Below are 15,340 nucleotides of genomic sequence, written 5' to 3'. Positions count from 1 at the left end.
CACACTGCTGGCTCAAGTCTAGTTTTTCATCCATCATGATCCCCAAGTCCTTCTCTGCAGGTTTGTTCTCAATGAGCTCTTCTCCCCATCTCTGATCCAGCATCTGTATGCTTAGCATTTACTTACTGTTAATTTCTTCCTCTGGGGCGAATTCTTCTTCAAATAATTCTGCAAGATTCAGGGTCAAAAACAAAACCCAATGAGTAACTTGTCATGGAGTGCTGAGCAAAGATGTGTCCCTCTGCATTTTTCCAGATCTCAGATTTCTCTTCTGCTGGTATACAACACTCACCTCTCTGAATGGAGAAGGAAGTAGAGCTCACTTACAGATGAACACCCACAGATTTTGGTTTTATGGGCCTCAAATAGTATTTTAGGCAGTCAGGCCTTGACAGTCATATTCAGTAAGTTCGCTGAAGTTACTGGTTTTCTGACCCAGGTAAAATAATTTTTCTTACTCTTTGAACAAAGCATTTAACTTCAGTCCCCATCCTTTTAAATGCACTCATTTACCGATTCTAGCCCTGTTATACCTGTGCAATTTGAGCGCTTAATTTCTGAAGCACTCAAGATAACAACTGGATCATGATTAAAAAAATTATACTAGCCATACTCTGTTGGTGTAGCCTCAACCACTTGAGCACTTCATCATGCACAAAAGAGATGCAAAAGCGCATAACTTAATTCTATTGCTTAATGAGAGTAATAAAAGCCTCAGGTTTGTTTGTTTGTTTGGTATTAACTAGCTGCATTGCTTCCTTTCTTTTCCTAACCAGCATGAAAGCCCACTCTCTGAACATCAGCACAAGACAGAGATAAGGTCTCATTCTCATCTACCTCAGAACTAACCATGGCATGTTCCATCTTCTCCCCACTGCTGTAGCAGATGTATTTCAACTATAAACAACATTTGTTGTTATTCTAACCATGCAAAGCAGGAAGAAATATGATTCTTACACAGAAGATGTAGGTTGTAGATGCTAGATGAGAAGCAGATGGTAAATCATTTGTAAAGCCAAGGTCTCTGTCATTTATTTTTCTTTGGAACAAGTACATAATGAATGATGAACAAAGAAGTGGTTAACTCAGTTTGACTATTATGTAATTCCACGTACTTCTTTCTGTTAATAATTTGGGCTACTTCATCCCTATCCTCTCCAAAGAGAATTAAGTCTTCAGATTGCATCTGTTTCTCTCATCAAAATCAAGAGCCTAAATGAACTGCAGATGAGAGTACAAACCTAGCAGTGACAAAAAAGTCCAATCAGGAAACACAGCTAAAAAGGTTTCCACAGCATAACTAAAGTCATAATGTAGTGTAAGTCTATAGCCATACCACTTCCTAGAAGGAATTATTTTGTCCTTGCACTACAGATACTAGCACAGCACAAGTCTCTCTCTCTTACATCCTTTATCAAATATTCACTCTAAAAATATTATTTTCTAAGAAGAGGAAGTAACCAAAGGCCAAATAACCTCAAATGTCTGCACTAAAGCATGCAATTCACAAGGGAGTGATTGTCAATTTACTTATATTTTTTTATTACTACTGCTGGGCTATTTTGGTAGGCCTCCTAATAAGAAGTTAAAGAATAAATGAAATACACGTGAACACTTGCTTGTAGGAAGCTACTGAGATTCAAACAGTTACTGAAAACAAATGAAATTTCTTGCCCTTGTATCTAAGTTCCATGACCCATTTCCATCTGATTTAAAATATTGTTTTGGAGATGAACATGTTAAAGAATTGGCTGAAAAGAAGCACTAATTCTTCAACATGTATTTTATTAAACTAACTTCCTTTCATGCCTTTGAAAGTTGGTGAAAAAGCTATTACATTTGGAAGAATTTGAAGACCCTAGTCTTTCTGCTTCCTAGTAAATGCACATTTTGATATCCAGAAGATGATGACGTTTATTAAGAAATAAATTTTCCATACGGTACAATCTAAGCAAGGGCTGCTAGTTTTGCTGTGCTCTATACTGATGGTGTTAGACAGAAACTGATAGCTACTAGGTTCAAAGTCTCGCTGGCACGGTAGGCAGGCAATCTGAACCACTAATATCTCAGCTTGTTACTGTCCCAGTGCTTCTGACAGACAAAAAGGCAGAACTCAAGCAGAAGTCTCTGATACAAAATTTGGTTATATAAATTGCATGATTGCATGTGATATCTCTTGTTAATAATACTTCAAAAAAAAAAAAAGGCCATTTTGTCATACTATATGGATATCACAGGAAGGTTTCAACAAGGTTTGTATTAAAGTACTTAAATAAAGAACATGACAAAAAGGTAGATGGATGGCTCTCAAATAAATGAGAAAGTAGATAAAGCAATAGGAAACAAGAGGAGTAAGTAGTCGATAAATGGAGAAAGTCTACCCCTGGGTTTCAGGGGATCTGTATTGAGATATGGGCAGTTCACCACACTCCTAAATGATCTGAAAAAGGAGGCAAGCAGCATGGTAACAGCACGAACACCAGAAGTCTGCTTAGCTTCTGAGTGCACATGAATAAAAGAAAAATCCACAAAGAGCTAGTAAACACAGATACTACACCCAGTTCTAGAAATCTCAGAGCTGTCAGTTTCAAGAGCCCAGGGAATATTCCAGGTCTGCCTGTTATCACACTCTTCCCAAAATACTTACCTTTGCCTACTGTCAGAGAATGGACATAGGATCAGTTGGACCTTCTCTGACTATGTGCAATGGCAAACTGACTTAAATTCCCAAACTATTTTTTTTTTTTTTTTTTTTTTTTTACCAAAATGTTAAGACTTCTATCCTTACACACAGGGAGAGCGTACAAGCCACACAAGTTTTGAGGCATAAGACCATCCAGACTGACGCCACATTTTCAGCAGTATCATGTTTCCTGAACTCCATCTTCCCAAAGCCAGTCAGTTTACGTAGAAGAATGCTACGGGGAAGCTTGAGGGAATTAATTTCTTAGAGAATAGAGAGCTGAACTCTGAGATCTTAAATCCTCTGAGAATAAAAGATCTGTCTTAGTACGAATGTAAGTTTAGACGCTGAGGGCTTACAGAAGGGCACTCTCCAAAACAACATGTGAACACGCAAGTAAAAATAGACTCGAAAAACATTTTTACGCTTGCACTAGCTTCTGTTCTTGGTTGGTTTTATGTTGTTTTTTCTTAATTTGTCTTCCCTCTTACGGAGGCCATGCAGAACCCTGATCAACCATCTAATGACTGAAGCCTTCAACTGCAAACTGACCTTTACCTAATCTTTGTTTGGACACATCTTCAGACTGTGACCAAACTCTACTTCGAAATATCATCATGCAAAAAAATTGTATCTATGTATCAGTCTGTGGTTTGTCACGCCATTATCGACATGGTACAGCTACACACCATCTCTTCAGATGGTGCATGTCTTCTCCTCAACACCTCGAGCAAGAGATCTCAGTATGGGCAAAGGGCAGCAAAGCACTTCATCAGACCCTACTCAGTATAGTTTTGGGTTGCAGTGGAGAACTGTCAGGGTGAATTACAGTCAGTTCCCAACACACGCTCCCTGTGAGATGGAAACAGTGGAAACTGCAGCTAGAACTCCTAGCAGCCCATAACCACTTTCCTTGCATATAAACTCTGAAGTGTTTTAACCGGTCTCTTTCTAAAACTTCCTTTCTTGGCCACAAGTTTTCAAAACACCAATAAAAAAAAAAAAGTGTCATAGTGAAACATGAGGTAGTATGAATAACGATGAGGTCATAGTAATGTTTGGTTTTAATAAACAACATGTTGAAATGAAAGAAGAAAAACATGTTTTACTCACACAGTAACTCGCTGACCAAGACTCACTGAATCAAGCTCATACCTGTATAAAATGAAATCCTACAGCAATAACCATGGGCTTCATATGATGGAAAATAAGTAATCCTAATACTTCAGTGGAACTACTGCTAAAGGAACGTCATTCTTATCTGGGAAGCAGTAGAACAATCAGACAAACAGGCTGACCAAGATCTGTCCCTAGTAACCCCTATTTCACACAACGTGCAAGATGATGCTAGGAATTATTATAAATCTATTAATAAAATGCAGTGAATTATTCCAGTAACAATGACTTCTCAACGTATTTTTAACATACTGAGACAGCTTAAGTGACAGAAGAGAAACTGCACAATTTTATCAAGGCTGAACCATATATTCAGAAATCCTGTTAGAAGTCATGTTTTGTTTTCATTAATTTCACTAATATTTTAAGTAACTGAAAAAGAATCCACAGAACGTTTTGTTGCAGAGCTTTTACTAGCATCACAGCTCACTGCAACCAGTTTAACTTGTTTATTTCTTCTAACATATGGATCCTAATTTGCACACATTCTGCTCTCCGAGATGAAACCACGCTCTCAGACAAAACAGGCAAAACCAGGGAAAACAATGCAACCCATCTGTTGGAGAAAGGCGAGAAACAAAAAAATCCCCCTCTTGCAAACGGTTTTGGGTTTTTTTTCGGGTTTTTTTTTTTTTTTTTTTTTCCTCTTTACCGCTCATCTCTTCCTCTCCTCTTAGCAACAGCGTGTGCAACAGCCAACCAGGACCCGCTCCCGGCGCTAGAGCATCACAGCCGGGGTTACTGCCGTGCACTGACCGCCAGTAACCGCGAGCCTGGCAGCCCGGGCATGCGGCACCTCTACTGCAGTGCACCTGCTGGGGATGAGGACAGGCTTTTTCCGACTCCTCTGGCAAGGATTAGCAAATAATTTAGGGCAAATCCCACCCCCCCCACCCCCCCTTGCCTTTATCTTTGGGTCCTTAGATATCTCTGGGAGGGGGGGATCTTTTAAATGAAGTCACCGCAGAGATGAAGCAAAAAGAAAACCCTAGCTTAATAAAAAGAAACAGGTCAGCCTGAGCACCCACGAGCATGCATACCAGAACAAATTCATAGCAGAACACCAGTGCGAATCAGTAAAAACCAGCCTGCGTTGAGGATTTGACAGTGGGTTGTGTTTCCATCTTACTCAGAGATCAATATTAACATAATACACAGACCTCTCAGCTAAAACATCAGTATCAGCTGTTCTGATGACACCATCTCAGACTACGATGAACACATTCAGTGCCTTTCACGAATGCTGAGCAACCTGCCAAACATTCCGTATTTCCCCACTGGACACCATGGAGCCATTTAGAATAAACACTGTCCATCTCCTCCATCCTTTCACAGGCAAACCTCCTCGGCATGTTTCATGCGCTCCATCTCAAAGTTATGAAGCTGTAATCTTGTAAGAAAATACAGGACCTCTCAAACGACTCGTTTTCCCAGGGTCTGAGCTATTGCAATAACCCCAGAATAGTGGAATGATGGCTTTTTCTGCTGAGCATGTATTTCTGTTGCTGCTAATCCCCTCGATAAGTAGACCAGATTGCAGCTTGACTGGCTGGAACCCCTTCCCTGAGAGGTTACTAGAGATCAAACCCTACCAGCACCTCCATCCCGAGGCAGTACAAATGAGTCATAAAATTTCTCAAAATAACAATGGAGAAATTTCCAACTACACTATTGCCTAATTAACCACGAATACTGACAAGCGCTAGAAAAAAAATGAATTCCCAAGTTCCTCCTGTGGAGTTTTAACAGCCACTTTATTCCTATTTTCTTCCCAGACACGCTCAAATTATGTAGAAACGATAGATTCCTATGTTGTGGCAAAAACATCTAGAAACAAAAGGATAAATGTCTTTTTTTTGTGCATGTGTATATAGAATCAAACTAACACTGAAAGAATTATGGCAAGACAGAAGACTGCAAGCTACTTATTGTGCCTTCCTCATATTTGGGACTATCCATAAAATTATGTTGAAATCACTCATTCAGATTACTTTATGGCGCTCACAACAACAGCAGTACAAAGCTAAAGCACTGACTTTTCTATAAAATCCTCTTGCAAACAGTTTTCAGGCAGTTCTGCATTTAAAACCTATGCCTCAATACATGGTTCTGTAGTTTGTATTTTAAGCTGCACTTTTCAATCTGAAATACAGTTTAAGCAGGTAGTTCAGAAGCCAAGATAAGAGGCGCTGTCACAGCTCTTTCTCAACCCGATAAGACAGTGAAATTTTGAGCATGGTTTGCTCTGAAGCTCTTTGACATTGCATTTCCTCATTTAAGAAGCCCATGTCATCTCATAGAGGACCCTCCTCTTCCCCTCTGAATCAGCTGGCTCCCCCATCCTGAAAGAGAAGGCATTCTAGGACTAAGCAGTTTTATTACTTCTTTGAGTGCTGAATTTTCCTTTCTCTTGCTTTGCCAGTTCATCTTAAACTTACAAAACAAAGTGTCTGCTCCAGCAGTCCTGGAGGTATCTTATGGAAATCTTGAATCTTGCTGACCTGCAGGAGACTTTCGGCACATGCTAGAACAAAGATTGGAATCAAAGAGCGAGACATTTTTGGCTCTGGAAGACAGTGGTTAGGCTATGATCCTTAACCTCAAAAGATCTGGATCAAGTCATTAATCAGTCTCTTTCATTCAGAACTTCAGAACGAGTTCATCCTACCGGTTGAGTAATTCCCTGAGCTATGTGAGACCTTCGGAAAATTTTATCTTGGTAGCATTTTCCAAATTCTCATATTGATAAGAACTGTTACTGAACTGAATGGGGCAAATACGGCTTCTTTGATCAAGTGCTCACTTGCCAGATTCATTCCTGTTAGCACCACTGACTTCAAGTAGAATTACACCATGAATCAATCTTTACTAGTCTTTACTAATCTTAGTCTTTACTATACCAAGTCTTTACTATAAGTTTAATGAAAATTCATTAAAACAAGTGGAACAAGCTTTTTTGTAGCAAGATGCATTTATCAGATAATTCTGAGAATGAAAATACACTTTCTTGTTTCTAAAGAGAAAAAGAGATCTAGTAGATAAATTAAGCATGTTAAGGCCAAGACAAATCAATGAAGAATTCTAACTTGAAGACTAATATGTCATATTTAGTTGCCTTTCTTTTTTTTACTGTTGACAAGCAATTCAAATTCACCTTCTTTGTGCTTTTAATAAGAGTAAATGATATTACAAATCATTAGTTTAACTGTCTGAATGATACAGCAAAGTACAGAACACAATGGCTGAATTACTCACGAGTCCTCCTTTTGTTAATTTATAGTCTAACCTTAATATTACTTCACAATACCATCCTCGCTGAGGGGAGTACATTTCTTGATTGTTGCTTTTTAGTTGAATTCCTCTCCACCATATTAACACAAATTGTCTTTGAGAACAAACCATGCTTCTCCCTTTGTGATCCAACACTCACTGAAAGTTTTTCATTAATTTATCACAGTTTTGGAGAAAAACATAGAAATACCAGACTTTTTGTCAAGCTCGATTTCAGAATAGAAACACCACTAGTTTAAAAGGCCATTTTTAGAATGGAATCCCTTGTCCCTTACTGCTATGAACAGCACCAAAGAACAGTATGAACTGAGAGACATCTTCCATTTTCTCTTTTCTTCTCTTTTTTTAAGCTTGTACATACAAGCTTACTGTTGTTTGGTTTTTCTGGTTGGTTTGTTTGCTTTGATTTTTTATATCAGTTGCATTTCCAACACTGGACTTTCTACCTTTTACCTAGTGGAGAAATATTGGCGGTAGGTGGACAGTTGGACTAGATGATCTTGGTCAATTTAAACATCTCACTTCATAGCAATGAGAAATCCTTTTAGTGCAGGGAATCCCAGCCGAGTGCACAACTAAAAGAGTCACCAGCATTTGAGGGTAAAACATTACCCATTTCCTGAACCTAATACTTTGATGCCTACCTTCATTTGAGATTATTTAGGCAATTCCTTTTTCAGTCTTCTATTTTGCTACTGGAAAAGCTTCTCTATTAAAATCAATACACTGGAGTCAATTCCTGGAGTAGGAACATAGCTGTGAAGAAAGTTTCTTTCTAGGTTTCTGTAGTCTGGTTAGTACCTCAGTGAATCATAGAAGAGTTGCTTGGAAGGGACCTCTGGAGATATAACCTAGCCTTCCACTCAAAACATGATATTCACCAACACCAGATCATGCCAGCTGTGGCTCTGCCCAGCCCAATCTTCTAAACCTCCCCGCGTGGAGACACTACACCATCTGAGTGAATTGTCCCAGAACTGCATTTCTCTACAGGTAAAAAAAAAATTTCCTAACATCCACTGTAAGCCATTTAAAGTGCAGTACATGGCCAGTGGCCACGTATATCAGCTGGCAATACCTACAGGAATTTGGCTCCAGTGTCTTTAGAGCTGCCCTTTGAGTAGCTGTAAACCGCTACAGGATGATCCCTCAGTTTTCCCTTCACTCAACCAAACAAGACCAGCTTCCCCAGTCTCTCTTCATAGGTCCCCAGTCAATTTTTCACTTCTTTGACAGACCCTTTCCAACCTCCCACTACCTCTGTTGAACTGCAGGGCGCAAACCAGATACAATGTTCCTGTTGTGTTCTCAGTAATGTTAACTGGAGAAGGATAACTTCTCTCCACCTCCTGGCCGCATCCTTTAAAGGTAGCTCATTATGTTATTTGCCTTACTTGCAGTGGAAAGACACTTTGGCTCTTATTCAGATTGGCTGAATAAACTCTACCCAGATCTTTTAGATCCCTGGTCAGCAGAAGAGTGCCAAGACCTGCTGACAGACAGTATTCCTCACAGCCACTCGGCAGCTGACCTTAGTGATCCAAGGAAAGACATACAAGGTGCAAGGCCAAGTGAGGAGTGGAGAATAAGAACTCCTGCTCACTGATACCCAGAAGTTGGAGAATCCATGTCTAACAGTCATTCATGCCCTACGGCCAAATGCCACAGCAGGTCCTTTTTTGCAACAAGACATTTTGTTGGGATGTGCCGTTTGGTTCAAGCGAAGTCACCCTCAGACATCTTAACAAATGTGATCAGCAGTTTTTGGTTTGGAACTTCTTGACCATTTCTGGCCAGTGAGGAAGAGGTCCAGTTAAAATCCTCAGGTTTTTAAAACCTATGCAATATAGTGTGACATAGTTTCATTTATTAGAGCAAAAAGGACTTTAAAATTTGAGTTTGTTCTAATAAGATGAAAAATACTTTTGAATGCATGAAAGTTGTTGTCAAGCTAAGTTCTACATGCAATCTTACTACCTAACTATAGAAGATGTGTGCAAACATACAGTTTTGACACTGAAAAAAAAAATTAAAGCCACAAGTTTGCACTTCCTTCAACAAATGATTAACTGTATGCTTAGGCTATTCAGATACAGAACCACTTCCGTGGCCACAACACAGTGTTTTTCATATCACACATTTCTCTACAATTAAAGCTTCGGTGCTGTGATAGTGCCAAAATTTCCAGTCAGCAGCAATGTACTTTGCAAAACAATTTCAAGTGGAACTCCTAAGCTAGTGGACTTATAGACACAAAGCAAGTGCAGGTACCTAGTATGGCTCAGTCAAGCACCACACTGGCAGGGTCTTATCGTTTAAAAAGAACTAAAGCATGCAACCGTACCAATTTACATTACTAAGAGAGAATTCCTTAAGGAAGAGCAATTATGTCACTTAGCACACAAAACTTTCCTTAATATTTCAGTAATTTCTTTTGGGCTTCCTTCTTTTCACTGGGAGGAATTTATTTCACGACCTAGTTTTCCTGTGAGAAAGACGACTAGTCACACACTTATACACACACACATACACAAAAATTGCCCTGAAAACACACAGCTACAACAAAGCAGATGAAAGTATAAAAAGAATGAATGCAAAACAGATGAAAAAGGACAGAACCACTTCACACCCACCTTTCAAAACTGTAAGAGACCATAAGTATATAAAGAACAGAGTTGAACATGCCCTCCCAACTCCCATCAATATTTCAGCACTGGAAGCAACATCTCAGAACTATAAGGGAAATCATATTGTGAGAAGAAAGTGGTAATGCTTCAATTTCTTGACACGCATTCTGATGGTATGGACATTTTCCAGGTTGAGAACTCTATGTTGTGTATTAGCAAATTAGCTAGAAAAATAGCATCCTGGTGCTTGACTAAAGCTCAGGAGTTAGTCCTAGCAATAGCCAGCAATTTCATCAGTTAAAATATGTCAATGGTTTAAAGGGCTGGTCTGGTATACTTAAATGGTAAACTTAAATGGTAAACTTAAAGATGCGTAACTGAGAAAAGCAAGAGTCTTGGAAGAGCTGACAATGCTACAGCCCATGGCACTGATTTCCAAGCACAATGTTTTAAGAGAATAACCATCTTGGTTTCAAATGCCTTCTGAAATTCTGAGATGCTTGGTGTTCTTAAAGAGTACTTAAAAAATAACTATTTGACAAAACCTCATTGTAAAAGTAAAACACACAAACAACAACAACAACAAAAAAAAAACCACCCCTTTTTCCCCAGCCTCTGTCTTTAAGAGACCGCATGCTCTAATCACCAACAATAAACAGGCAAAAAACACAAGGACAGATGACTGGCAGCACAGAAGTACAGTACATACTTCAGATACTTGAGAAATGAGAAGCAAGCAGTTAAATGAGCTGCAGAATTTCCAGTTTCTCAGAGTGCAGGAAAGTTCCCCACTGCCTCCACATTCCTCAAAACAAAGCAGTGTCTGCTTCCAGAGCTGGAACAAATACTGCACCTGGACTTTGAATCAGTCCTGTAACAGCTTCTTTATGCTCCCTTCAGCCATAATACATAATACACACATAACACATAATACATAATACTTTGTTCTTTATGTTGTTGGGTTTTTTTTTTTTTTTACTTAGAGGGAACTATTTATTTTCATACTCTTAGGAGTTTGATATATTAAGAACACAAATAAAAAGCACTGTGAAAACATGCTTCCCTTACTTGCTTTGCTTCACTAACCCACAACAGACTCATTTCAGCTACCACAACTATCCACATAGCCAATAACATTTGTATAGTAGCTAAAATATTACTTTTCCTCACCTTTCTTCCTCCACCATGGCCCTTCTTGGACAGAGTACGACAGTTCTTTAAACTCAATATTTACAGCTGGTCTGCGTGGTAGGTAGGAGAAACGGTGAGCTTCTGTCAGAGTATTGTCCACTTTTTTCAAGTGTCCATTGATCAGTCGAATGTCTTGGTTATCTGTGCCATTTGAGACCACTTCATCCACTGAAACACACACTGACTTTGGCTCGACCATAGTACAAGCAGAATTGCTGGCGTTCTGGAAAGAAAGTTGAAGAAAAAGCAAAGTTCACATGCTTTTGTTTGGGAAAACATTTCAAAGCCTTCTGCATAAGAATTATTATTATTTAAAAGTAAAATCCAAGCACAGAATCCAGCGAAGTGACATGCTGAAAGGTGGGGAAAAAAAAAACAAAACACCTTTGATTTGTTCTGACAGTGTCTTCATAGAAGAGGCATAAAAGAGCCTGCGCACTTATGGCACACAAAGGGCAGCTCCCTTACCACTAGTTTCCTCTCAAAAGATACAAACAGCACATCAGTATCTACCTTTAGAAGTGAAGAGCTTGGACCAGAATAATACAGCTGAAGAATGCAATTTCTAAGTACAGTCATATTGTATTCCTTCCAAGAACTGAGTTCTAGTTGCTCTGATCCCAGGGCTTGTACTGGGACAGAGCTGAAGGATGAATGAAGTTAGCTGACCAATTTTTTTTGTGCAGACGTCAAAAGACAGCCACTCAAAAAGTCCAAGAGCTCTCATCCCTTCAGATCAGAACACATTTCTGTAAATGTGAAATTGTACAAGTTACATTTCTGAAAATTTTGAAATGTGCTGTTTTCTGCCTTATCTGCTCATGCAGCCATAGTTCTGGAGACTCTGCAACCTACAGCAGTACAAGAGGAAAGCACAAAGATTTCCATCCAAAATCTTTCCTTACTTGACAGCGATCCCTAATGGAAATCTTACCAGCTACATAAACATACTAAACCCTGTTCCAGTACTAGCACTGCTGACACTGCAAGGTCAATGCTCTCAGCTCACAGCTTCTTGCCATGCTTTGCCCAGCATAGCACTCAGTGCAATTCCACTTGGCATTCTTTGGACTGAGGCTCGTTCCTCTCCAATCATACCAGCGGCCTGCAGCCTGCCCCTCTCTTCTTTATAATATACACACACAAAATGTGAACTTTTTCCATTCCTTTTACCCACAATTGCATCAGTATCAACAGGGTATGTCCAAAGCCTAAAGGAAAACAACCAGGAATCTTCTTCAGCTAAATAGAATTTTGAACAGTTCAGAGGACGTCCTTTGTCATAAGTATGTAACATCATATGTCATAAATATGTAACATCTGTTCAGCTGTCTATTATAATACCTAATGTTTTTAATGCAGATCTGTATCAGAAAATAATTCTGTAGCTGGCCTATGGGCTAGGCTTTCCATCCTGGCACCTCTGTCCAACAGCCTACATCTCTCCAAAGGTATCTGCTGAAAAGCAGATGTGCTACACTTCTTTCAAAGGTGCCAGCGTTGAACACTCTCAACAAGGAGCTGCAGGTCATGCCACTGCCAACTCCTCTTCACCCTCCAAAGCAACTAAGTCACAATGCCACTTCAGAAGTTAACACACTTCCACTGTGCCGCTGTCATCCTCTCTGTTATGGAGAATGGTCTCCCCATTTATATGGTAAAAGTAGTGTTTTCCAGATAGGTCACTTATCACGAATACTGATGAAAAACCCTAAAGCACAGTCCTACAAAACCAGTAGTTAATTGCAGTCTTCCAGCTCCTCTTGGTTGTGGATGTGAAAATCAAACCTGCTCACCACGCTTTCTCAAGTGAGCAACTTTAATTATGCTCTCAAGTGACTGAGAGGTCAGGTATCCAGTAACACTTACTCTTGATTTCTTAAAGGGTTGACTGTAATGGCACGGAATTTGAACAAAACAAGCGTAATGTGAAACATCTTAGACTTGAGCAATTGAAGCAAGGGGACCTCCCACTTCCTTAAAAAAAATATATATGAGATGACATGTTAGTAATATTCTTTCCTGAATGTTTTCAAGGCTTAACCTTGAAACTCTCAGACTGCTCGGTTCACAGAACCTACTGAGCACTTTCACGTGTCAGAGAGAATATCCAAAACAGCCCTCAATGAGCAGGTCACCTTGAGCACTCAAGGGACAGCGAGGGCTCCTCCAGCTTATTTCGATCCCAAAAGAAACATGCTTGCCAGACAACTTCAGCCTGCTGGGAGCACGAAGCCAGAGACTTGTATTCCTGAGATACTGAGCAAACCATTTTTGGTCTCTGGGTGGACTGAAGCATCTGCTCACAGCAGAGCATGACACGACCTGGCAAGCCCTTAGGTCACACGCCGGCCTCTTTGGGGGACACTGCCCCAGAGGGCTGAGGTAAATGAATCCCTCTGACTGCCAGGTGGGCACTGCCGGTTCATGGAGCCGCAGCAGTGCAAAGGGATTCTTTAGGCACACTTCTGTACATCTACAAACACAAACACGGTGCTCGCTGCCACTCCACCGTCGCTGTGTGCAGACGTCAAACCGCTGTCCGTCTCAAACAGACAAATAGCGTATATACCGAAGGACAGCGGTACATCGCAGCTGAGCTCACGCCGTTGTATTTTTCAGCTTCCCGTACAGCGCTCAACCTCTTGCTGGTGTTTACCAGGCACGGCAGCAGACACGGCAGTGAAACGGTTCCCCACGCTCTTGCAAACAACTTCCCTCTCTCATCAAGCCGAGGCCGTTACGCACCAAACCGATGCTATTATGCAAAGACCCGGAAAGGTTACAGTCCTACCGCAAATCTGTTTTGAGAACCATCGGAGAACGCCCGCAGAAGCCCCTAATCCCCTTCAGCAGCTCAAGCCCAGAGGTAACTGCCGGTCAAACTCCGCCGTGTTCAGAGACGAGACAGAGACGGAGACGCTGCTGCCGCCGCCGCCGCTGCCCCGCCAACCGCAGCTCACAGCCGCCCCGCGCCCACGGTCACCACCCGCCCTCCGCCCGCTGCCCCTCACGCCCCATCGTTCCCCGCTGACCCGTGGGGAAGCACGCAGGCAGGGCACCCCTTACCAGAGCGGTGCCCAGAGAGAAAGCCGCCATCAGGCATGCCATGTGCCCCGCTGCCCGGCTGCCTGCTCTCGCTGCTCCTGCTCCTGCTCCCGCTACCGACGGCTCCTGCTCCGCCGGCGCCGCGCGGAGCCCTCGAGAGTCGCCCGGATTGGTGGCGGAGGGAGGGGAGGAGGAGAAGGAGGGAGCGGCCTCCCGCCGCGCTCAGGGCCGCCCCGCCCCGCCGCGCCCAGCTGGCCCCGCCCGGCCCCGCCGCGGGTTGAGGTGTGTGGTGTGGAGCGACTCAGACCCGTTCTCTTGGGGCAGGGGGTTTGTCCCCGCTCTGGGCGGGGCATGGGGGTCCAGGTGGATGGCAAGTTGAACATGAGCCAGCAGTGTGCCCTTGTAGCCCAGAAAGCTAACCGTGTCCTGAGCTGCACAGAGGTTGTGGATGCCCCATCCCTGGAGATGTTCAAGGCCAGGTTGGATGGGGTCCCGGGCAGTCTGGTCTAGTATTAAATGTGAAGGTTGGTGGCCCTGCCTGTGGCGGGGGGTTGGAGATTCATGATCCTTGAGGTCCCTTCCAACCCAGGCCATTCTGTGATTCTGTGAAAAGAAATGTGGCCAGCAGGGAGAGGAAGGTGATCCTGCCCCTATGCTGTGTGCTGGTGAGATCTCAGCTAGAATACTGTGTCCATATGGGGAGTCCTCAGTACAGGAGAAATGTGGATCTTTTGGAATGTGTGCAGAGGAGGGCCTCAAAAATGATTCAAGGGATGGAACACCTCCCTGCAAGGACAGGCTGAGAGAGCTGGGGCTGTTCAGTCTGGAGAAGAGAAGGCTCTGGGAAGACCTGAGAGTGGCCTTTCTGTATCTGAAGAGTGGCTGTACGAAAGAACGGGACAGACTTTTTAGCATGGTCTGCTGTGATAGTACAAGGGGAAATGGTTTCAAACTAAAAAAGGAGATACTTAGATTGGATATAAAGAAGACCTTTTTTACAGTAAGGATAGTGAGGCACTGGCACAGGTTGCCCCAAGAGGTGGTGGATGCACCATCCCTGGAGACAGCTGAGGTCAGGTTGGGTAGAACTCTGAGCAATCTGATGTAGCTGTAGGTGTCCCTGTTCATTGCAGGGGAGTTGGACTAGATGGCCTTTAAGGGACCCTTCCCTTATAAACAATAGAATAAACAATTCTATGAGTCTATTTAAGTAGGAGCCCAAACCACATCCTTGCCAATTAAGTGCACTGGATGGTGTTCACGTGCTGTTAGAGTTGTGCTGGCACTCCCAACACAAACACAGATCCACGACTAGATTTCAAGT

The 15,340-nt window shown here is 42.0% G+C and overlaps 1 protein-coding gene across 5 annotated transcripts in view; it reads right to left on the bottom strand.

Annotated features, from left to right (window-relative positions):
* Positions 1-14,182, bottom strand: part of ABCG1 (ATP binding cassette subfamily G member 1) — a 59,921-nt gene extending 45,739 nt beyond the window's left edge. The window contains exons 1-3 of one of the 5 annotated variants that reach the window (XM_025145525.3): positions 14,038-14,182; positions 10,948-11,191; positions 127-168 (exon numbers count right to left, since the gene is read on the bottom strand). In XM_025145525.3, coding sequence (XP_025001293.2) covers positions 127-168; positions 10,948-11,191; positions 14,038-14,079 — 328 coding nt within the window. In that variant the 5' untranslated portion in view covers positions 14,080-14,182. The other 4 variants (XM_040652459.2, XM_040652452.1, XM_416742.8 and 1 more) reach the window with 4 other exon arrangements.
* Between the last annotated feature and the right edge of the window lie 1,158 nt (positions 14,183-15,340).

This window comes from Gallus gallus, chromosome 1 (genome assembly GCF_016699485.2).
Source record: "Gallus gallus isolate bGalGal1 chromosome 1, bGalGal1.mat.broiler.GRCg7b, whole genome shotgun sequence".
Classification (NCBI taxonomy): Eukaryota; Metazoa; Chordata; class Aves; order Galliformes; family Phasianidae; genus Gallus; species Gallus gallus.
Note: the sequence above shows the minus strand (reverse complement) of the source record. Positions and strands in the feature narration are given on the sequence as shown.